At 37.0% G+C, this 25170-nt stretch overlaps 2 protein-coding genes across 3 annotated transcripts in view; both read left to right on the forward strand.

Annotated features, from left to right (window-relative positions):
• Window positions 1-1100: 1100 nt before the first annotated feature.
• Window positions 1101-22209, forward strand: AFM (afamin). Of its 2 annotated transcripts, XM_082838299.1 has the most exons (15): window positions 1101-1230; window positions 3384-3432; window positions 3742-3874; window positions 5709-5920; window positions 6713-6845; window positions 7447-7544; window positions 8329-8458; window positions 10787-11001; window positions 14061-14193; window positions 16297-16394; window positions 17420-17552; window positions 18292-18515; window positions 19326-19458; window positions 21300-21361; window positions 22055-22209. In XM_082838299.1, the coding sequence occupies exons 1-14, from the start codon at window positions 1146-1148 to the stop codon at window positions 21333-21335; spliced, it is 1812 nt and encodes a 603-aa protein (XP_082694425.1). In that variant the 5' UTR covers window positions 1101-1145; the 3' UTR covers window positions 21336-21361; window positions 22055-22209. The 2 variants fall into 2 exon arrangements, with proteins under 2 accessions (XP_082694425.1, XP_082694426.1); XM_082838300.1 differs by lacking the exon at window positions 3742-3874 and having other exon boundaries at window positions 1179-1230.
• A 115-nt stretch (window positions 22210-22324) lies between these two features.
• Window positions 22325-25170, forward strand: part of LOC309961232 (alpha-fetoprotein-like) — a 77675-nt gene continuing 74829 nt past the window's right edge. Inside the window, exon 1 of the mRNA XM_082838297.1 lies at window positions 22325-25018. The gene's annotated coding sequence lies outside the window, so the exon portion shown is untranslated. The remainder of the gene's footprint in view (window positions 25019-25170) is intronic.

Consider the following 25170-nt stretch of genomic DNA (forward strand, 5'->3'; position numbering starts at 1 on the left):
CCTGATAATTTCTCACCAGTGACTTTAGCATCCATTCATGATACTGGCTTAAATCAGTTTTTACTCTGAGAGTTACAAATGATTATTGACATTTGTCAGTTGGCATTCTTATATAGAGAAGAGCTTTTCCTGCCTCGACTTTTATTTTAATTTAGTATTGGTATAGATTCATGAATTCTTTTTTCCCCTAAATTCAATGAGTTATAATGCATTCTTGTCATTATTTACTTCACTGTCAAATTGTCCCATTGGTTTCTATCTTCTTTTGACATGTTTTTGAAAATTTCCTTAGTTTCTGGCATGGTGCTCTCAGCTAATTTTATAGTTTTTATGGATCAGCCCTGGAATTAGTCATTTCTTTAAGAAGCTCAGGATTCTTATAGTAGAGAAGAGTGCTTAATACCCAAGGTGTGGACACAAAATGTGCTCCAAGGACACCAAATAGCTACTTGGTTGCTACTGCTTTCAGGTCCTTTTAGTAGACATAATTAAGAAATAGATTTCTTCTTCTATATCATGTACTAAAAAATATTTCCATATTTAGAATCATGTTCTTAATATAGATTCCGAGAATTTGAGTGATTGGTTGAAATAACATGAACATTTTAGTGTATTGATTCCTATTATAAACTTGTTTCTTAGAAGCTTTGATTTTGTGGGTACTTGTTTTGCTATATGTTTACCAGAATTAGATCTTAATTTTTTCTTTTTTCTAACTCTATCAAGTATATAAAAATTATATATTTTAAATTTAACTTCCTTTGATTACCAGCAAAATTTAGCGGCTTTCTAGTTATGTTTCTCTTTGGTGAATTATTTATTCTTGCCCTTTCTCTTTTAGCATTTGCAATATTTCAAGATTTTTTTTCTCTTTTGGTTGTCTATTTGGCTAGGCATTGTGCATACTTAACCTGTGGACTTTTTTTCTAACTCAATAGATTTTTCCAGTGAAACACTGAGAAAATTTTTTCCTAGTTAATAATTAGCAAAAAATTCTGCAGAGTGATCAAATAAAAATCAAATATGAGGTATATGAGAAATTGGTTAAACAAGTTACTTTTTTACTAATAGTGTCAAAGAATAATATAAAAACTTGATTTTCCTCAGTCATGTTACTTTCTTTTGTGAATGTGATTTCTTAAAAAATGAAACAGTTAAAACTTACAGGTTTTCTTTTCTTTTTCTTTTTGACTGAATCCTTAACCCTGCCCACAAAGCCTCAAGATGTAGGTAAGAAATTTACTTGTATATCACCTAAGGAATGACTAAGTTGGGATAATTTCTATTTTTTTAACTTTGTTTTCTTTCAATTTAATTTTTTGCTTGCTTTTTTCTTCTTCTCCCTAGTTTACATATACTTATCAGATATTGTGAACTAACCTTCCCAGATATTGTATTTTGGTCATCATATTACCCTATCTATAGACAGAGACAGTTATCACACCCAGCAAATGGTCACCGGCCTTATGGTAGTATAGGAAATGTTGCTGGGAGGCATAATTTGGATTTGAAAATATTAGTATTTCTTGCAGATGTGTATAGTGTATGGTAACAGTGGAACATTAGATATGAGTTAAGATTTTTCTGGAAACTTTGGTTGTTCAATGTGTCTCCCAACTAGGTGGTAAACACCATAAGAGTATGCAGGACCTTGCTTCTTCCAACTGTACAGTTTGTAAATCTCCCCAAGCCGGTACATTCCCCAAGCCTGGCTGATGCAGTGTCAGCCTGGAGGAAAAGGTGACTTTTATATTTCTTCTGCTCAAAGGGGGAGCATTTTGAACTTCATCTGTTCAGAGGTGTCTTTTTGTAATCTCTCTGGCCTGAAAGGATCATATTTTTGTACCTCGCACCAAGGTGCTGTAAGTGTTGCCATGGCCCTGAAGACGTGGATTGTGTCTTAATTTGGTACCCCCTACAGTGTCTGCTAGTGAGCCCAGTCACCAGGCTTGAAGAAGGGTAGTCATTCTTGAGTTTTCCTTATCCTTTGCCCCTGTAACAACTTATTAAAAAATCCTGTTGATTTTTGTCTCCAATATTTTTTGCATTCATGTTTTCCTTTGCACTTCCATTACTCCTACCAAAATTCATGTCCTGCTGATTTCTCAGTAAGATAATTGCAAAAGTCTCCTAATGGGCTTCTTGCCTTTTTTCCACCCCATCCATTCATTCTTCCATCCATGTAGTTGACTAATAGTCCTCGTCACTTTCTATTTGTCAGGCACTGTGGGAGATCCCAACATATCAGACATACCACTACCTGCCTGGTATTTTTTAGCATATAGAAATGATGATATTACTATTCTATATAAACATTTTCAGTGGCTCTCCATGGCTTCCATTTGGAGCCCAAACTCCTCAGCTTTATATGAAAGATATACATAATCTGGACCCAGTTTCTTTCTATCTTAGGTTCCATTATTCTTCTTTATGACCCACTTTTTCATCAGAGTGGATTAACTGACTTTCCCCAAAGACATCCCAGGATTTCTTACCTTTGTTCTTTTACTCACATCATTCTCTCCACAAAGAAATATGAGTTTCCTTATTTCTCAGCTCGCTGAAATCTTGTACATTTTTTTTCAGACTCAACTCATATGCACCTCCTCCTATATTCCTTTTCTGGTTCCTCACCCAGAGATCATAAAGCATTCCTGTCATATACTTACCCACATGACTTTAGAATGTCATATAGATTGTACATTGTATTATAGTCATGTTTATGAGTCACCTGCACTATGAAAGTATTTAGGAACCCAAGGTCCAGGGGGAGATGTTTTAGTCATCATTGATTGTCTCATAGTATCCAGCACAATACTTTGCAAAAGTAAGGACTCCATGAAAATAGTCTATGTGAACAAATATAAATGTGTTCTGATAAGTATATGCTCACTGGGAGGGAATCAATGATTTTAGACTAGTTCAGAGATCACTTAAATATCTGTGTCTGACTAGCACTACAATCTACTACTACTACCAGCAAGCTCTGGTATCTCTTGTTGGGCACAGTTGTAGCATTATATCACTTAACAATGAACCCACATACTACTTTTCGAGTCATACATGACACTTAGTGGGGAAATGATGCTTGTATCTGACATTTGTGGCTGGGGAGCCATCAAAAGTAAATCTAAAGTTTGGTCAGTGTGAGATTAATTCAAGTCAATTCAACTTAATGAATATTTTTTGAGCACGTAATCAACTGTGATTAAGATCTAATATTTGGTTCATATGATGTCTCTTCTTCATGTTAAATATGCCAAAATTATTTTCTACCATCAGTTATCTATTTTATACTTTATAAATTTATCACATATAGTTATTTATTGGGAAAATGTTAAAATACCAGGATATATAATAACCTGAATATCTTTGCTTTTCAGATGATGTCAGTATCACCCAGAAATTTATAGAGGATAATATTGGATATATGTGAGTTTCTCTAAACTCATTTTGATGACGATGGTGTTTACTATAAGCTTATCTGGTATCTTCCAGAAATATTAACGCTTCTCAAAAGTAATGTAAATAAATATAAACCATATCAAAAAATAAATACAGTGTTAATCATAAAATTTAGATGAGGCAATTGAATTGTCAAGAAGTTGTAAAAGTTATAGCCTTCACACTTTGATAATTTCCTGAGGTTAGTCTGCAAGTGGGTGTTCCTATGAGTTTTTGGTTGGACATAAATCGAAATTCTGCAGGTCATCATTGTGTACTCTGTGTGGACTGTTGCAGCACCATCATTGCATTTGCTCAATATATTCAGGAGGCATCCTTTGAAGAAGTAGAAATGTTGGTAAAAGCCATGACAGAATACAGAGATAAATGCTTGGCTGACATGACACTCCCAGAGTGTTCAAAATTAGCTGTAAGTAAATTGTTTGCATTTCCTAAACAAACAAGCTTATTTGTCAACACTGAGAGAATTTTTGCCTTGGAAATATAAAAAGAGAGATGCTCTATAGCCCTCACTTTTATTTTTTGATTAAAAAAACCTTTTTTTAAAAAAAACAACAGAAATTTATTCTCTTACAATTCTGGAGGCCAGATGCCTAAAATCAAGGTGTTGTAGGGTGCGCTCCCTGCAGAGGCTCTAGGGAAGAATCCGTTGAATGCTTTTCTCTTAACTTCTTGTGATAACCAGCAATCCTCGGCATTATTTGACTTATAATTACCTCACTCCAATCTCTGCCACTGTCATCACATGGCCATCTTCTCTCTGAGTCTCTTCTCCTCGCCTTATAAGGACAGCAGTCACATTGGATAAGACCCTCTCAATAACTTGGTTCCATCTGCTGAGACCCTATTTCCAAATAAGGTCCCATACACAGGTATGGGGATTAGGAATTGAACATAACTTTTGGGGGGATATTTTTCAACCCACAACAATGAGTATCTGGCTAGACTCATTAGAAGATTCCAATAATGAATTCTTCCTCCACCTGAATGAATTTGGACCTTGAAGCCAACTTGGGAATAAGGAAGAGTTAGTTCCATGTACCAACATAGTGGCCAAAAGCTTATGTCTCCAGAAGGACACTAAAAAAGCTGAAACGTACAGGGGCCTGAGGAGTGCTATTTTCTGCCATCTCTACTAAATCGCCACTCAAATGTGGTTTTGGGGCAGAATGAGAGTCTCTGTTCAAAATATGTGTTTTAATTTTATCCGTTGATAAAGAGAAACAATTAATATAGGAACTGCTCATAGCAGAAATCATGGTGAGGGAGGTGAGTAATACAGATCTTAGATTCCTAAAAGCATCATCTCTCGGTGTCAGGAAGGAGAAATCTGGGCCCCTCATTTTTAAAATAATTAATTAATTAATTAATTATTTTGGCTGTGTTGGGTCTTCGTTGCTGCACGTGGCCTTTCTCTAGTTGCAGCGAGCGGGGGCTACTCTTCATTGTGGCGTGTGGGCTTCTCATTGCTGTGTCTTCTCTTGTTGCAGAGCATGGGCTCTAGGCACGTGGTCTTCAGTAGTTGTGGCACACGGACTTAGTTGCTCCGTGGCATGTGGGATCTTCCCAGACCAGGGATGGAACCTGTGTCCCCTGCATTGGCAGGCAGATTCTTAACCACTGTGCCACCAGGGAAGTCCCTGGGCCCCTCATTTTTATTTTGCCTGACTTTAGTATTCAGGGTAAGGTACTTTCCTAGGAGATGCAATTCTGTGTAATGATGCACAGGAGGACTTGGTTATGATCTTGCAGTCCACACCGTAAGTATACAGGCAGGAAGACAGGAAATAGCCTGGCAAAGTAGAGGGACTTTCCTTACCTGCCTCTCTCAATATGTACTCTACTGTCACACCCCCTTTTCTTGACCTCCTCCCAATAGAGTCACCATCTGCATCTCTAGAAGACTATTACTAAACATTACCACTAAATACTTCACCAACACATTACACTCTGGCCATGTGACCTTGGAAGAGAAGGAAAAAAGCCATTATGTAAGAGAAATGTAGGCAGTAGAGAAATAGGAAGAGGTTGAAGGGCCTCAGGATAGGATAGAGAAAACTTCCCAAAGTATGGGATGGTTGTCAAGGGTGTGGGTAAAGATGCTCTGCTGGTAATATTGGGAAAATTTGGGAATCTCTTTTGCAAAGGGTGACACTCACCACTAATTGTCTCCATTGTGTCATCTCAGAAGGTTGAAAAATGTCATAATGAAAAAAAATGTCTTTTATTTTTCTGTTGTCCAGAATGATGTTTTACTGGAAAATATATGTACTATGGAGGGACTGCCACAAAAGCATAATTTTTCACACTGCTGCCGTAAGGCTGACTTTGAAAGAAAACATTGTTTCCTCCATAATAAGAAAGCTGATGTAGGATTTTTGCCTCCTCTCCCTATTCTGGATCCTGAAGAGAAATGCCAGACTTATAAAAATAACAGAGAATCTTTTCTAAACAAGTAAGTTTAATTTTAGTAGAAAAATGATTTAATTGAAGAATTATTCTTAGACTAAATCCAATATCTCTTCCAAAAGAACATAGCTGGGTTTCTTGATCATTCAACATGCATTTGTGTGTCAGATTCTGTGGTCATTGCTGAGGAGATGAATAAGATATGAAACCTGATTTCAAGATCCTTTCATTGTGATGTGTATTTTCTAATGGGATGAGCCCCAGAACTGAAGGGTGTGCATGGCACCAAAGTTCTACTGGAGGAAATAATATAGTCTTTCAATGGAGAGTTATAGCTTTTACTAAGGGTAAACATTACATCAATGGATATTTAGCAAAGATCTGTTTTCAGTAGTGTAGTAGTTGTAGAAGCAGAGACATTTTCTGGAAAGCTTAAACCACAAAGCTTGTTTGAACATAAGTGATTATGATCTCTGAATCTTGGATGGAGTGTGTATAGGTAGCTGTTCTTTGAACCTGAAAAGGAGAGATGCTGACCATCTGGCATGATAGGGGAAGAAGAAGAATAGCCAGAGCCCCGTGTTCATGATTAGAATGGCAATCATCATTCTTCTTTGGGAGTTGGCAACTTCAGTGATACAACTTTTATTGGAGACTCGATAATGCTGCCTTCCACTGAAGCCTTCAGTAATGGGAAATCCTTCTTCCTCTCACCTTTACTTTCACAACTTGTTCTTCTTGTCTTTTTAAATCTTCTCTTTTCCTTCCCTTGTCTACCATTTCTTCATTACCTTCCTGTTTTTTTCTTTCCCTCCTTCCTTCCTTTTTTCTTTTATAGTTATATCTACGAAGTTTCCAGAAGGAACCCCTTTGTTTTTGCCCCTACACTTCTTACTGCTGCTGCTCGTTTTGAGGAGATGACTAAAACATGCTGTGAAGAACAAGAAAAAGCTAACTGCTTTCGAACAAAGGTGGGTACTACATTTGTTTTCTTAAAAGGACAAGGATTCATCCCAAACTGTAGATCTTTACTTAAAATTAAATTATAGCAAAAGAGTTGTTTACCATTTAAAAACTATTCTCTTGCCACTTTCACTGGTTTTTCAACCCATTGGCCACCTGCTACTGATCTAAATTTCTTATTACTTGAGACCCTTGAAAGACAATTGCCCATTTCTAGGGTTTCTCTTCTGGCTTTGTCTTCCTTGTGAATTGGAAGGAAATGCTAGTGAGTAAATAACCAGGGTAAAAATGACATTTTATCTTCTATCTTGGACAAGTCCTCTTTTGACTACCCATAAAACTGAATCATCCTGGTAGAGATGGACAAGCTCACAGCACTCTTCACCACTCATCTTCCCATCAAGTATAATTCAGTCATTGGGAAGACTGGTCCCACCTTTATAATAAGCCACAAATTTATATTTTGATATGTACATTTCCTGAGATAAAAACCCCATAATTTTCTGTTTCTGAGCAAAGTTTGGAATTGTTTGGTTGACATGTGGTTAAGAAATAAGAGAATAGTGGGATTTTGCTCTTGCTTCAACAGAATTTCTCTTTATCCTTCAGGCAGAAACTTTCATACAATATTTAAAAGCATTATCTTCTTATCAAAAAAATGTCTGTGGGGCACTTATGAAATTTGGACCGCAAATCTTAAAATCTATGTGAGTTTTATAATGAGTATTTTGTTTCTACTTGTATTTTCTTGTCTAAGTCCCATTTTTGTTAAATCATTGATGACTTTTTATTTATACTCTTCCTAGTTCCTCAAGGGTTTTGAGGTGGGGCTCAGTCTGGGTGGATTACTCAGACCAAGACAGTAGGTCCGGATGAGAGAAGACCTGCAAGGTGGGGAGACCCCAGAGAGAAAAAGGACTACTTCTGAGTTAGTTTTTGGTTAGTTGGGAATCTGAGTGGGTCCAGGAGTTCTGAACCTGAGTTTTAAAACCTTCAAGTGATTTAGACATGACTTAACCATCCATCTTTGACTTTAATGACTAGGAGACTACACTCTAGGGATAAATTTTATTTTACATGCTTACCCTAGCCAACTAGCAATGATGCTAGTGCAATGTTTTGTGAAAAATTCTGAGATTTCAAATAGATCAGCAGGAAAGGATTCTGTGATGAATAACATATGCCAGCCATGGGCTTACAACAAGAAATGGTGGTCCTTAAAAGAAGTGTTTTGCTATAACAATTATGGAAGAGGGTACATCTCTCAGGCCCTTTTTTCCCCAGTCCTGATCTAGGACTCAAAATATCAACCTAGGATTTTCAAAATGATCATGTGGGCCATGCAATGTATAATCATTGGTAAAGCCATCAGTGAAAAAAACAAGTGTACCACATGCTTACTGCAGCTATTTGTACTGTATTAGCAAAGAGCTCCCTCTTGCCTTACTGGCTGTTCAAGTTGTTTTAGTGGTTTATCAATTCTATTTCCAGAAACATTGCTGTACTTAGTCAAAAATTCCCCAAGATTGAATTTAAGGAACTTATCTCCCTCCTAGAAGATGTTTCTTCCAAATATGATGGATGCTGTGAAGGGGATGTTGTGCAGTGCATCCATGGCAGGGTAAGTATTCTATAAAACCAAGTAAAAATAGTGATTTTGGGGGTGGCTATTTTTTATTTCGAAGTTGCCCTAATGTGTGGCTACTCACCACAATAAAATCAGAATGTTGATAAATTGGTTGGGATTAACAGATAACACTACTATATATAAACTAGATAAACAACAAGGACCTCCTGTATAGCACAGGGAACTATATTCAATATCTTGTAATAGCCTATGATGGAAAAGAATCTGAAAAAAGAATATATATATATTCTTTTATATACATATATATTCAGTTATATATATAACTGAATCACTTTGCTGTACACCTGAAACTAATACAACATTGTAAATCACCTATACTTCAACAAAAAATAAATTGTTAAATAATAACATAAAATAAATAAAATAAAAAATGTTAACAAACAAGACCAAATAAAACTTTGGAGCTTTTTATACATGGGATTGTTTTTAGGCTACTCAGCAGATTCTATTTTATATGGCTAAATGCACATGACATAAACTCCAGGAATTTAGAATTTGTGGACATTAATTTAGGCCAGACTAAAGTTTTCTTTAATATTGCAAATACTCTTTAGCTATATTAGAAATTAAGAGTAAAGCTCAGAAAATGATTCATCTTTATGTGTTTAAGAGCTGCTTTGTCTGAGTTTCTTCAGGCTGTTTAGGAACAGTCTTTCCAGATAAGTAAATATGTTAATTTAAAATAACTCTTACTCTAGTCTTTAATGTGATTCTCTAATGACATATACTGGTAAATATATTGTTGACCTAGTTGAACTTGTTTATGCATATGAGGGTAACACAATTTCATTAAAAATATCCCGACTTCTTAGTTGAAATTAGGCTTTTTCTTAGTGACTTTTAATTAATCTTACTGTTTTAAATTCACAAGGAAACATCATGTTAATTAGACAACTTGAATTTTAGTATGTGATGATATGTACATTTTATTTCAAGTAGTGGACAGTAGATATCACCAAGAATTATTTTGTCCTTAACTGTATTTCAATGAAAAGCAATCTCACTCGCTATTTACTTTTGTTTGTTTGTTTATGGGGATGTTGGTTTTATAATATTAAATTTAATGTACTGAAAGGATATAATTGAAGATTTTTCCCTGAAGTTTGGAGCTGAGACTAAGGGATCATATTATATTCTTAATATCCTTTTCTTTGATGGTTTTATGTAGAAATAAGAGGAATAGAATCATAATTTATTCAAAATAAAAATTAATTCTCAGACAATAAGAGATGTGTTGCCTAGAACGATGATGGCCTTAGGGGAAATGTATATATGTTTGCAAAGATGGGCTCCCTGGTTCTAGGCGGTTTGCTGGAAACATGGTGCCAGCCTCCTTTCCATTTCTCACCTCAGCCTAGAGCTTCATCTCATTCCTTATCCCCAGTGTTCCGCAGAAGAAGATTCCAGGCCGGGGAACAGCTTGAGCAAAGTCAGAGAGTCTGGAATAGCCTCGTGCTTTGACAGAACTCAATGTAGTTCATGAGACGCTAGGACAGAGAGTAGGAGGAATGTACAGCCTAATTCTGGAGCGTCTGGAGAGAGGACTAGAGGCTAGACTAGCTTTTAAAAAATTATCCAACTAATGTATAACCAAGAGAGCTTCACCCTCTCCCTTATTCCCGTAACTTTATATGGAGGTCAGAATTGGGTAGGGAGAGTGGGGAGAGGGGAGAGAGTAGGGTTTACTATTTTGTACATTATTTGATAATTTGAACAGCTTCAGATTAATAATGTCTATAGGAAAATGACAACAATGAGCAGAATATCTCCTTATGTTTGAGAAGCCTTCATCTGGTAGTTGCTGTAGTGGTTCATTAGTTTACCATTCTTTCATTCACTTATCAAATATTTCTTGAGTTTCTACTATATACCTGGCAATGTGGTTTCAGGCCATAAGAGAAGAAATCTAGGATCATAGATATTACAGTAACATGTCTTTGGTGGCCCTCATTAAAGTACAGATAAACTCTCATGGGAAAGAAACAGCATTTAGAATTTAAAATGCCGATACACCAGTGGAGTAGGGGTAAAGTATTTAAAAGATTAATACTTAACAATGAATGTAAACTTATGAGTCTATTTTTCATAATTATATCATCTAAAATCCTGAGAAATAAAGCTTGCCTTAATATGAAAGTTCATTGTATTAAATCAATACAAAATTTAATTATCTATCAAATTAGCTGATGAAACAAGTCCAGATGTTATGCACATGGTTGATTTTGCGTTGATTTTGGAAGGAAAATCCAGCCCTGACGATATTGTGAAAATAAAGTCATTTCCCATTCTTATTTGATACAGAGCAAGGTTATGAGCCATATTTGTTCAAAACAAGATTCCATCTCCAGCAAAATCAAAGAGTGCTGTGAAAAGAAAATACCAGAGCGCGGCGAGTGCATAATTTACTCAAATAAAGATGATAGACCAAACAACTTACCCCTAAGAGAAGCAAAGTTTACTGAAAGCGAAAATGTGTGTGAGGAACGAGATGCTGACCAAGAGAACTTCATGGCTGAGTAACATAACTCTATATTGACATTTATCAGGAAAACAGAAACTTTGGATTTGACCTATTTTGGCTAACTTGGGTGGAAGGAATAGGGATCATTTAAATCACATAAGTATTGGGTCTCACCTAATTTTAAGAGTCATGGCTATCGATTATAGTCTTTTTACCTGATTTTAAGAAAATGCAACTGTGTTATGATGTGATGGCTAACATTTATTGAGTACTTGATATGTGCCAGACAATGGGCTAAGTACTTTATATGGATTATTTATTTTAATTCTCATACAGTCATGTAAAATAAGTGTGATTTCTCCCAATTTTCAGATGAGCAAACTGAGGTACAGAGAAGTTAAGTAACTTGTTCAACTTTCACAGCTAAAATATGGCAGAGTAGGGATTAGACCCTAAGAGGTCGGGCCTGAGAAGTTGCAGGCTTACCTGCCATGCTCTGCCCTCCCTTGCCATCCCACCCCCTACACAGCTGCCCAGCTGTTCAGGGGAAGACTAGTTGACTTGGAGCCAAAAGGACTAGATTTGAGTCCTGGTTGAGTCAGTGGGACAAAAGTTAACCTCTCTGTATTGTAGGTAATCATATATAAAATTCATATAAGAATATTTGTTCATTCCAAATATTTTGGTTATAAAATATAATCCAGGGACTTTACTAGGTTAGACAGGGTTCTTATCCCCAGTAAGCTTTCATCAATAAGAAGTGTGATGTGAGAAGACATAGCCTCGTAAATAAATGAGTGCAAGAAATGCTCTTTAATTTCTGATAGCACTAGATGATAGGTAATGAGGGGACAGGGGAGGAAGTCCCTGGGGACCCTGGAAAGGCTTGATGGGAAGGAGGTACTGGAAGAAATTTTAGTAATCTGGACAGAAGGAGTAGAGCATGGATAGAAGTGTAAAACTGCTTGGTGTATATGTGGTTGTGAATAGGGTTTCTGCAGTGAGAGAGGAGGGTAGTGAGAGGTAGATGGGTCAGATCATACAGGCATGCTAAGTAACGAGATGCCACTGAAGGGTTTTCACTGAAGAATAAGGAAGGACAAAATCACTTTTGTTTTTTAGAAACTTCATCTGGAATGAATCCCAGTTTGGGGCTTAGGTGGTTGGTAAGTAGTTTTCAGACTCAATGAGATGGGAAGTATGGGGGAATGTTTTGTGGGAAAGAGAATATGTTTGAATCTGACCACCTTGACTTTGAGGTGCCTGTGAGGTAATTAACTGGGAATGTCACAAGATAATTTAATATATGAACCTGGAATTCTGGAAGGAGGTCTGGATTGAAGATACAGGTTATTGAATACTTACCAAATTTTCAGTGCTTCTCATCTATTAACCAATTTAATTTTCAGAACGACCTTCTGAGGTTAGAACACTTTTATTATCCTCATTTTACAGGTAAGGAAACTGAGGCACAGAGGTTAAGTAACTTGCTACAAAGTCACACAACTAATATGTGGTGGAGCCAGGATTCAAATGTAACCAGTGTGGCTTCAGACTCCTGCTCTTATAACCACTGTGCTCTATTGCTTCTCATGAGTCAAATTAATCTAAATGATAGATGCAAGGTGTTTCACTTGTACCCGACATATGCTTGCTAAATGGAAGCAATTTTCGTCCTCATCCTCATCTGCATCATCTCCATCACCATCACTATGACAACTAAAATAGTGTTTGAAGCCTGGGGAGAAATGATAGAGCAGCAATGAACATGCTGAGCCAGAAATGTTTCAGGTGCAGTTTTTCTGGATGAAACATTTGATGCAAGACCTCAGTGGGTCTGCCAGGCTAGGGTCGGCTCCCAGGGTTTTTTTTTGCAGTATTTTGGTGGTGTGTTTTTAGGTGTAATTTTATTCCTGGAGAAAGGTCCACGGCTTACATGAGATATTAAGGGGAACACTTGATTCTCTGAAGGTTAAACACCACTGCTTTAGGATATGGGAATGCATCCCACAAATGGGATTGAGAAGGCAGGTGGGGAAGCAGGAGAGATGATGTCAGAAAAACCAAGATTAATCAAGAGAAAAAAGTTGCAAACCAAAAAGAGATTATAAAACGTCCCTTGGACTTGGAGAACTCTTGTGAGGTATTGCTCTCTCAAAACATAGACCATTTTTACTTAATTTGAATGAATAAAGAAGATACTTTTATGAAGAAGTTTCTAAACAGCACAGTAGAGGTAGTTAAAGAAAACACCTCTCTTTTGAGCAGAGTCAACTTGGTTTAAACAAGAATAAAGTAGGCATCCTATGGGACCTAGGTTCAAATTTTATACTTCCACTAACAGCCAGGTGCTTAACTGGTCTGAAACTTAGTTTCCTCAGCTATAATATAGTACTTACCTTGAGGGTTAAGTGAAGTTAAATGAGAAAGTGTTTTATAAAGGATAGGAAGCCTATCTTGGTCTCCTATGCACAAAGCTTGATCCAGTGCCTTGCACCTACTAAGGGCTTAATAAGTGTTAGCCTCTTCTCTCTCCCTTTCTCACTTTCTCCCCAAATCACACCCACATATACTTCACCGAGGCCATGGAAACCTTCACCAATGACTTAGGGTGGCAGGAGTGATTATTCCCATATTTGACAAGTGACAGGATGAAGGAATGAGCAAAGGCTGCTCCACAATCTCTCCCTAAGTTGGCACCGGGAGCGGGGAGAAATCCATATTCCCACCATCTCAAGATGGAGGTCTGAATGCATTTTCCAACAGAATTATACTCGATATGTATTTTCTAAAGTATTGGTGGCATGATCTACTATTTCTGATGCTTTATGGGTTAAATCATTCTAACAATGAATGCTAAATACCTTTAATCATTCTATCCCTCCAAGTAAAAGGATTGTTAGTTTAAAACATAATATGGAAGAGAACCTTTGTAAAATGATCTCCTGTTGTCAAAATGTCCTCTTAAATCATTCCCTGACCAAACCAGAGGAGGAACTTAGCATATGAAGACAGACTCAGTGTTAGAAGATCTCTTTAGAGTAAAAGATAGCAGGATTTGGTGTTTTGCTCTTTCTCGAAGTTCTAATATACAAAATATTTTACACATCGCAGGTTTCTTTATCAATACTCAAGGAGACATCCAGAACTGTCCACACCAGAGTTGTTAAGAATTGCTGGAGTGTATGAGGATGTCCTGAGAGAGTGTTGCAACACGGAAAACCCTCTAGACTGTTACAGACATGCGGTAAGTTCCATCCTAGTAGGCTCAGAGAATTAAATAAACAAAATAAAACAACACACATTTAAAAACTATCAAAGTTTCACTCTGGTTCAGAGGGTGGAAAATGTGATTGACAAATCTGAGTCTACCTTAAATTCAGTGTAAGTTGATCATAGGGAAGACCAACATCATCGGTTTGGGTTACTCATAATGTTTTGAACTTCAAATCCTGTGTGTTGATGCAAAAAATTCTTCCCATTAAACATTTATATTTTTATTTATGTACTCTGTAGTTTCTTGGGCCAATTCAATTTTTTGTTATAGTAAAAATAATAAATGATTATTAAAGATGATTAGGAAAGTATCAAAATTTACAAAGAAAAAAATAAAAATTTTCTGATTCTGTCACCAAGAAATAGCTATAATTAACATTTTTCATCTTTTCTATGCATATATGAATACATTTATATGTGTGTTTAAAAATAAGATTGGAATAATATTTTCTTAAGAAATTTTTGGATCTGTTTTTATTGGCATAAAAACATTTTATGTTATTAAACAGACTTTAAAAAAATGTATTTATTTTACATGATGGTATTCCATCATAATAATTGATTTAAATGCTCTCGTACTGTATGTTTGACATTTTGGACATTGATTTAACTTCTTAAAAATTTTATTTATAAGTGACCCTAAGTATCTCATTCCATTCATCATTATTAATATTTATGGTTATTTTCTTTAGACAGATTATCAGAAGGAAAATTATTAAGTCAAATTATATAGACTTTAAAATAAAAAATATTTGATACAAATGGCCAGGTTACTATCTAGAAAGTTATTAGCAGCATATAGTCCTATAACAGTGCTTGAAAATGCTCATCTTACCTCCACCTTCACCAACATTGCACATAGAAATTAACTTTGCTAAATAATGAGCATGTTTTAAAATTTTAATTAATTTTTTAATGAAGTTAAACTTTTCTCATATGATTTTAGCTACTGTAGTTATAAATTTCCTGTGGACAATTTGCTCACGTCTTTTACCCATTTTCCTGTTGAAATTAGCATTTTTTAATATCAGTTCATATGCACTTTTTGTGTATTATAGAAATTAATTATTTGTCATGTTTGATTTGTTTCTCATTCATTTGATAAGTGTTGATTTTGCTTTACTTAAAAAATTACCTCCACTTGCCAAAAATGTCAGTTTACACCCATTCATATTTGAACAAGAAGTAAGAAGACTTAAGTTTTATCCAGCTCTACCGCTGTCCCTAACAAGGAGGTCTGTTCCTGATCCTTAAATGCATCATAGTGCTAGAAAATTCTCTTTATTATATGGAGACACAATTCGTCCCACAGCATTCATCCACTAGTGTGTAGTTTTCTCTCTAGTGGTCACTTAGTAGATGTCCAATTTTATGCCGTGTGAGAGAGAGTTTATCAAATATTTGAGGACAATTATTGGAGGTTTTAAGTTCCAGTTCTAAGTGATGAAAAAGAAGATATAAAAAAGATACACGTGATTAAAAATGTTACGTAGCAATACTTACTCACTGGGTGATTCTAGGCAAGCCACTTGACTTCATAGCGCCAGATAACTTCTCTGGCCACTTCAAAGTGAGAATCAATATGATCATTGTCTGGGAATTCCCTGGTGGTCCAGTGGTTAGGACTTGGGCTTCCACTGCAGGGAACACGGGTTCGATCCCTGATCGGGGGACTAAGATCCCACATGCCGTGACGCTGCTAAAATAAATAACGAAATAAATACATACATACATAAAAAAAATAAACAGCTTGTCACCTCTTTCTAAAAAAAAAAATATGATCATTGTCAACATCAGATTTGAATTTCACTTTGCAGACTGGAAAGCTCTATAAGGTAATGATACCTCTACAAGGTAATGATAATGAAAATTTTGAGCTTTCAAATTTAGCAAAAACTATAACTTAAGAAATTCAAATTCTTACATGTATAAAAACTACCCTCAATTTAATGACTAGTGTATGATAATTAGAGTTTGAAAATGCTATATAAATTAAAAGAGCAATTAGACAAGTTGAAGCTTATGATTAAATTTTAGATAAAATGTTCATAAACATGATTGTTCGTATTTTCAGGAAAACAAATTCAATGAGACAACTGAGAAAAGCCTCAAGATAGTACAGCGAGAATGTGAACATTTTCAGATCTCGGGGAAGGATGACTTGAAATACCAGTAAGTTGTTTGCACAAGTAGGTTAACAATGGTGACCAGGATAAAATAAAGAGTGCCACAAAGTGTCAAAATCTTAGCTCAGTCTTTTAGTTATGACAAGTTCATAAACTCTGGGAAAGAATAAAAACACAAAAGTCAAGAAGGCACATTGAGCTGTCATATTAAACCTTTACCAGAAATGAGGCTAGAAATTGAAGACATACAGGATTCTGGACAAACTGATTCTCTAATGCATTAGTTTTTGTTTGGACTAGTCTTTCTCACTCCCAGCCCAGAATTTCTGGATTTTACCCTGTTTCAGGGGTGTGGGGTGGGATGGAGAAAACTTCAGGTTGTTATAATTTCCCAAGGAAGAATTATTTAAGGAAATAATTCTTATTGAGCAAAAAAAATAATTCTGGATTTACTTAACACTTTACTATTCATTTCTAAGTATTCTTGTGAGCATTCATGAATAATATGAAGTTTGTTCTGGATTTTCTTAATTAATTACCATGCTAATGTATTGCGTGTTGAAACCAAACGTCTTCAAGTCACAACAAAACACAGTTTAAAAAATATATTTTCACTATTTCTGCAATTGTGCTGTTATCTGAAAACTCAGCCCATTAAATATCTTTGTTTCCTCCATCTCAGATTATCCTTTTCCAACATGTATCTATTAAATTTTCCCTTTGAAATATTTATTAACTGCTCAAGGGATCTCAAGCAGGATTTTACATACTAGCTAAGATATTTTCTACCAAGGAGCTCCTATACTCACAGGTGAAGAAGGATGGGCAAATCTGAGAGTTTCTGAATTATCATGAAATTAGAAGGAAACCGAAATACAGCGATCTAGGAGGCAGGGTGCAGGAAAACAGGGAGTGAAGAGACTGTTCTCTACCACTTTATGAGAGAGCTGAGCTTCATGTTGCCCTTACGTTGGTTGTCCCTAGCCTTGCAGGGTTGGGGCTTCAGGGGGCTAGACAAGGGAAAATGGGTACCTGCTTTTGTTCAGAACAAACAGACAAATGTTCTTTCAGCTACCTCATCAATCTCACAAAACTAGCCCCCCAGCTCTCCACTGAAGAACTGACCTTTCTTGGCAAGGAAATGGTGACAGCTTTGACCACCTGCTGTACACTGAGTGAAGAGTTTGCCTGCGTTGATAATTTGGTGAGCCTGGCCCATGTGCCTGACTATTCCTAAAAGAAAAAAAAAAAAAGGATACTTTTGCACTCATTCATTTATAGTGATTATCCGTCTTCCTCTCTTCATTGTTTTCAAGATTGTTAAGCAAGGAAGGTCAAGTTTTATTTTTGGCTTACTGTGTCAAAATCCTGAGAAGCAAAAGAGAAGTCTTAAATATTTGCTTGGGGTTCTCCAAATCATCTTTATTACTTCTTATTTATATTAGAAGCAATTTGTTAGAGCAAACCACTTGGAATCATAGAATTATTTCAGAATGATAGAGAAAATTTCATAATCTTAAGTAATGGGATAGATTCTCTCTCTTGTCCCACCAGGTCAGTAGGAGAATTGCTGTTTACAGCCCAGTTCGGGTTGGGTGCACCTTTTTAGGTCTGGGCTGGACAGTACGTGGGGGACATCCCAGAAGGGGACTAAAACTAAGGGCCACAGTGTCCTGATGCCATTTTCAGTTGGCTGTTTGCAGCTCTCTGCTCAAAATCACAAATTTGTATATATGTTAACAAGAATTAATCTCTAGACATTTAAATTGCTATGGCTTGCATTTTTGTTATAATGTCATTTGGGACACCAGCCTCTACTTTTCTTTGCACGTCGTTTCATGTTACAAGTGCATGAGTTTTTCTAAGTTGACAGTGATACTAGCACAAACTAACAATTCATCTAGCTGTATTTCAAAACTCCATTGCAACTTTCATTGGTATAGGTGGACTTAGTTCTTGGAGAGTTATGTGGAATAAATGAAAATCGAAGTATCAACCCTGCTGTGGACCACTGTTGTAAAACAAACTTTGCCTTCAGAAGGTCCTGCTTTGAGGGCTTGGAAGCCGATAAGACGTATGTGCCTCCACCAACCTCTCAAGGTTTATTTACCTTTCACACAGACTTGTGTCAGGCTCATAATGAGGAGCTCCAGAGAAAGAAAGACAGGTACAGACATTCTCTACTGTTCACCTTTTTCTTCAGCCAGAAGACATAGCATGTATTAATGAGAAGTTTTATCGTAATGGATATGTGATCTTTGGTGTTATAATCCTGTTCTTTCTGTCACACTTTCCAGTCTGCCCAATTGTAAGTTAAAACCTAGCTAGTCTTTTCCTTTGCTAGAGCCTTGGAGGGTCCAAAAGACTGTGATTTGAAAAGGTGGGTGAGAGTAGCCATAAAAATGCTCCTAGAAGGGTCATAATGAATCAGATTTTCTTGAGAGCATGTCATAGATGTTTGCTCTGAGAATCTCTCTTAATGTTTGCAGATAAGAGAGGCCCAAAAGGAACAGGAATTTTGCTTTTGTTTTCTCAGGCAATGCTATAAATGCCAAGGAATCAGATCTTTTTTGGTTTTTTTTAGATTAAGCAGTGTCTGTATCAAGTGGAGTGGAAACAGAATTCAGTTATTGAGGAAGGGGGAATAGATGTTGCTTTGGACATGAATTTTCTAGAGACATCAAATGTAGTCACATAGTCTACAATATTGTGCATATTGAAGACTTACTATATGTTCCCATATTTTATACAATTTCATCCATGATTACGTAGCTCTCCAAAGATTGTTATAATGGAATCCATCCCATGTGTTTAACAGGAAAGTTTCAGGACATCCTTTCAAAAGTGGAATACTTTAACATTTTACATTCACCCAAATGGAGATTCCTAAGACATATGATTCTATAACTAGCCTTTTGGAGAAGAGGGCTGCAGAAAGAAATCGTTAATTAATTCTGTTTGACTCACTGGGTCACAGGTTTCTTGTCAACTTAGTGAAACTGAAGCCTGAACTTACAAGGGTGGAGCTGCAGTCATTGCTGGTGGATTTCACAAATGTGGTGAAGAAGTGCTGCCAGGCCCAGGGGCCTGAAGCCTGCTTCAAGGAAGAGGTACTTCCAGCTCTTTTCCCCCTGAAATCCAACTGGTATTCCTGGTCAAACAAAAGAAATCAGAACTCCCCTTAGGACCCCCCTTCCTCCCTGCAATGTCTCCCAGGCTGAGGCCTGAGAGCACAATCGCTACACAACTAAATATGCAGACGTCTCTCTGACAGGGCTTTGGCACCATCTCCTTGGTGACGACATGGTGTAAGAAAAGGCGTCAGGAAATCATAGGTTCTATGCTGGCAGTCATGGTCATGTCACTTAATCTGAACTGCGGTTCATCTTCTTTAAATGAGGATGGTAATAATTATCCTTGAATTATACCATCCAGTTGGTTAATAAATAGTTAATCTGACTTGCAAAGGAGATCATATCAGTCTCAAAGAGAGGGGAACAGGAAGGACATCAGGAAGTGATGAGGTCTTTCAGGGGGTGGCTGTGTCACCTTCCTGGTCTTTGTCCCAACATCCCCTGCTAGAGAATACCTGTGTGTGAAGTGAGGAGGTGGCAGAGAAGATGAGAGGAGATGTGTCCCCTGCTGGTTCGTGTTCCAGGAGCCTCAGGCACCTGTGAGTGTCAGCCCCAGTGGATGCTCCTTGGAAGTACCTTGCTCACTGTTTCTTTCCTAGTGACACCCACTCCCCTCCAGACTCACTCACAACTCATGCACACACACGTACTTCGTTCACACTCACATGCTTCATGCACATTCACAGGCACACACACACACACACAGAGCTTTCATTCTGGTTTAGAGCCCTCTGTTTTTCTGAGTGGGTGCTTAATCTGGGAATTTTTTTTGGCACAAACTACTAGTTTTTTGAAAAACATGCTTGATTTCATTAGAGGGTATTAGTATCATTTAGCATTTATCCAGGTGAGTGTATGTATTGAGACCACATAAAGGGAGAGATGAATTCCCTGGCAGTTTGTAAAAGGCTGGGGTGTCTGTTTCCAAGATCACCAGAAGAAATTGTTCATTGTCTCCTGTACAACACAGGAGTGGTTTAACTTTTCTTTACAAAACTCAAGACAATATGCTTCTCTAAATTCAAATAATAACGTCTTAAATTTTTCTTTCCATTTTTTTTATTGGAGTAGAGCTGCTGCACAATACTATATAAGTTACAGGCCTATAATATAGTGAGTCACAATTTTTAAAAGTTATGTTCCATTTATAGTTATTGTGGAATACTGACGATATTCCCCATGTTGTATAATATATCCTTATAGATTATTTTATACTTAATAGTTTGTACTTCTTAATCCCCTACCCCTATATTTCCCATCCCCCCCTTCCCTCTCCCTATAGGTAACCACTAGTTTGTTCTCTATATCTGTGAGTCTGCTTCTTTTTTGTTATATTCACTAGTTTGTTGTATTTTTTAGATTTCACATATGCGTATATCATACAGTATTTGTCTTTGTCTGACGTATTTCACTAAGCATAATGCCTTCCAAGTCCATTCTTATTGTTGCAAATGGCAAAATTTCATTCTTTTTTTTAATCTCTGAGTAGTATTGTATTGTATATACGGGCCCCATCTTCTTTATCCATTCTTCTGTCGATGGACACTTAGGTTGCTTCCATATCTTGGCAATTGTAAATAATGCTGATATGAATGAACATTGGGGTGCATGTATCTTTTCAAATTAGTGCTTCTTTTTTTGGACACATATCCAGGAATAGCATCACTGGGTTGTATGGTAGTTCTATTTTCAGTTTTTGGAAACCCTCATACACTGTTGGTGGGAATGTAAATTGGTGCAGCCACAGTGGAAAACAGTATGGAGGTTTCTCAGAAGTCTTCCTATGTGTTTTTATTTCTCTTTTTTTTCTCTCTCAGGGTCCAAAATTGTCAGCCAAAAGTCAGGTTGCTTGAAAAACATCAAGTAAAATTCACCAAAGGTAATAACTTGTATCTCAATCAAAGGCTAAATGTATTGGTAACTTATTTGGTCGTTTTGGCTTTTCCCTTCTCATGCTTCAATGTCAATTTCTGGCTCATCCCCCATGCCTTACACCTAACAGACCCCAGTACTTGTCCTGTAATGTTTCTCTGAGTATCATTCACTCCTTACGGGATGGCACAGCTGCATTTGTGCTAGCACACTCTTACTGTCCCAGCAGTTTTCTGAATACCTAAAGGTATCCACTCTTCTGCCCTTCTGCTACTACAGTCAGATGTCTGGACCAGGAAGGAAAGGCAACAGAATCTATGAATGTTGACAGGGAGAGCAGGGGGTTGGGATGGGCAGACAGGCCTCAGTAAAGCTGTTCTAAGAGTCTCTTGCTTCAGTATTTACATAAAAGAAAAGTGATATGTTAGGGATTTCAAAAATGTGTATAAAGGATCTCTTCTTCCCTGCAGTTTGTGTAAGATGAATTCACAAACTTTAGGAACAAAATGTTGAGTAGATATAGCAAGGATGTTCAGTGTCCAGGAAGAGAGACCTGGACCTCCGCAGGGAGTGGGTTTGGATCTATGAAAGGCAAAACATAGTTACCACTAACAGTTTTTTTTATATACGTGAATTTCCATCACTCAAGTTATAACATTTCATATTCTTTTGCTGCACAAGATTCTATTTTTCTTTCCAGGTTTCAGAGAAAAGAGAGGAAGACCAACATACCTGCTTCCTATCTGTCCTGTGGTGAATTTCGTTTTCTGAGAACACAGTAAAAAGATTCTTCTGTAATCATTATCTGAGATCATGTTATTGCGGCAAGCAATAAACAACAACATTATAAAGTTATTTCTCAAAGACTAATTGTCATGTGTCAACTTGTTAACCAAATTAAACAATCAAGAGTCATTCATTCCATCAGGATCTTTGGCTCATTGGTTAAATCTACTACTTTATGGAAGACAGGACTCTGAAATAGCAATTGTGAGGGCAGAATCCTCACAGATTCTGTTCTTGATGCTACTGGGAAGAAAATGGGGAGTTGTGGGCATGCAGCATGACCTTTACTACTACTGCTACTATTACTACTACTACTGTTATTACTAGCTGGGATTGAATGTTTTCAATGCAAAAACATTGTTGGAGGTACTTCTAATGCATTACCTCATTTAACTGTAACAACTCTATCAAGTAAACCTTTTTTATTCCTATTTTACAGATAGGGAACCTGAGGCTTGGGGATATAAACAAATCTGTTCAATGTCATATGACTAGTATTACCAGAACCAAGGTTTGAATTTGAGCCCTCTAATTTCAGAAGAATATTCTTAGCCACTGTACACACTGCCTCTGTATGGCCGTGTTGTTGGTGTCTTATAAAATCTGTTATTCAGAGAAGGGGAAAAGTGCCCAAGGCATCTGTGACAGTGACTCTTTTCTCCCTGCATCCCCACTCCACACCAAAATTGCTATTATGCTGGAGCTGTAAGCTTGGCAGTGACATCTAAGGAGAGGGAGTGGTAGGAACTGGGCAGCCAGGAAATGAAGGTTGGTCAAGGGATCATGGCTTGATGATCCTGGCTCTTCTCTAAACTTTTCAGGTTTTTAGTATTTCAGTGTCTGAAATGAAAGATTATGACCATCGAAGAGATAACACATGAAAATATTCAGAGTTCTTTTGGTTTAACATTTAGAGCATAGTGTTTGGGATTCTCATTCATTTATCAACAAATATTTATTAGATCCTACGGTGTATCAGACATTGTGGATGCAAATATGAGGCAATTAGACATGGTTCTTAAGTCCTGCTGGGCAGGGAGAAGGATAGTAAGCAATCGCATACAGTGTCATAGGTGCAGGATGGAAACAGCTGCTGCTGTGGGAGCACATAGCACCCGCACTCAATCTAAGCTGAAGATGCAGGTGGGCGGGGAGCGGGGGGATTATATTCCTTCTGCCAGTAACTTGCTGTATGGCCTCAGACAAAAGAACCCTACAATTTAAGACTCCCATTTCTTGGTGTAGGGTGAAAGAATAATCCCCACGTCACAAAGGCTTTAGAGAAATGTATTAAATTACTATATATAGTATCCAATACAATGCCCAGCAGATAATAGGTGTTTAATTCATGAAGCTATTTTGTCCTTTTACCATTTTTCCAAGCACTCTTGTTTATTAACAAGGATAATAAGGAAGAAAATTTTACTTAAATAATAATAAGTCCATCAAACAGAAGTGAAACAGAGCATAGTTTGTTAATTCAATGTTGTACCTAGTAGTGGATTCTGCTATGTGTCCAGTGCTATGTTAAGAGCGGCAGATATGAAATCAGAGACTCAGGAAACTCTGCCATCACAAGACTCTATTATCACAGAGGAAATTGCCCTGCAACTCTCTCCACTGATGTGCCAGAGAACACACGGATAGAAGGCGGGTAACCAGTGTGATGTGAAGAAAGGAAGGAGAGGAATGTTTTATTCAGAAGTCGTGCTTTTCCTGGAGAAGAGAGGATTTGGAAAAAGGGCAAGTCACACTTCCTCTATTGCTCAGACAGAATCCATACCAATGAATAGAACATACCTGGACTCACTCGATGCAGGAAGACTTTTCTAGTACTAGAGATTTTTGGAAATGTGATCAGCCTCGGGTGCTATAATGAGGGCCAAGACTGAACGTGCGTGAGCCATCACCACCCAGGTTTTTGGTGGGATCCAGGGATCCAGCCTTGCTCTTTCTAACTCTGTTTCTATGACTTGGACTAGAATTAGGTTTCCTGTAAAAATAATATTTATTAAAAATCATCATTGTGTCTTATACTTGGACACCTTCCATTTTTGATCTTAAAGGTCAGCATGGAGATCTTCCTCTCTTAGAGAACAAATTCTGTGCTGTCTTTTGAATTCTTTCACAAAACCCATTCCCTTGCCTTTGCTTAAATAATCTCCACAGCTTGTCTTTCCTCTGGTCTAAAATTCTGTTACTAATTACTAATAAAGAACTTAACTTTTTTTTATTTCTTCAAGAATCTCTTACTGTGAAAGAAGGATTACCATGAGAAATTAATTTTGTCCAAAATTTTTAAAAAGAGGAATTAGTTTAGCACACGTACAACAGTTTTCTTTTTCTTTAAGTGACAGTTACAATCAATTAATAGTGGCTGTAATGAGGCATTGTGCCATGAATGATTCTAAGGCTAGTCTAGGTTCAGAGAAAGAGTACAGTGATCAATTAGTAATGTCTGCAATGGGTGACAGTCTGGCAGCACTCATCCAAAGGATTTTCTATCCCTAGAGCAATAGGTCCATTTCTGATCATCCCAGGAGGCTTAGAGTAAGATCTCAAGGGAACAGCTCTAAAGATGCAAGACAGAAAGAGATGCTGAGCATTAGGACTGTTTAGAGGACCCCGAAAATCTACCACACAGGGCCATCCATATTCTTTACCATAAGCCAGTGTGTCCCAAATCTAAATAAAAGATTTGTTGTTGTTGTTGTTTTGCAGGCAAATATATCTGTCTCACTTGTGATATTTCTTCGCCTAGGAAACCAGAAATGAGAATGTGGGTAGAAGAATCAAGCAATGGACTGCCAGCTGTAAAGATTATCTGGTCCAAACCCTCCATCTATAAATGAGGAAACTGAGGACAGGAATGGTTAAAGTATTAACCAGTGATCTTCCATTTCCAAAACTTCTAGTCTTTATATTTAGCTTAAACTTTTTTTAAACATATTTATTGGAGTATAATTGCTTTACAATTGTGTGTTAGTTTCTGCTGTATAACAAAATGAATCAGTTATACATATACATATG

Source organism: Leucopleurus acutus (assembly GCF_964270905.1).
Source record: "Leucopleurus acutus genome assembly, chromosome: 4".
Classification (NCBI taxonomy): Eukaryota; Metazoa; Chordata; class Mammalia; order Artiodactyla; family Delphinidae; genus Leucopleurus; species Leucopleurus acutus.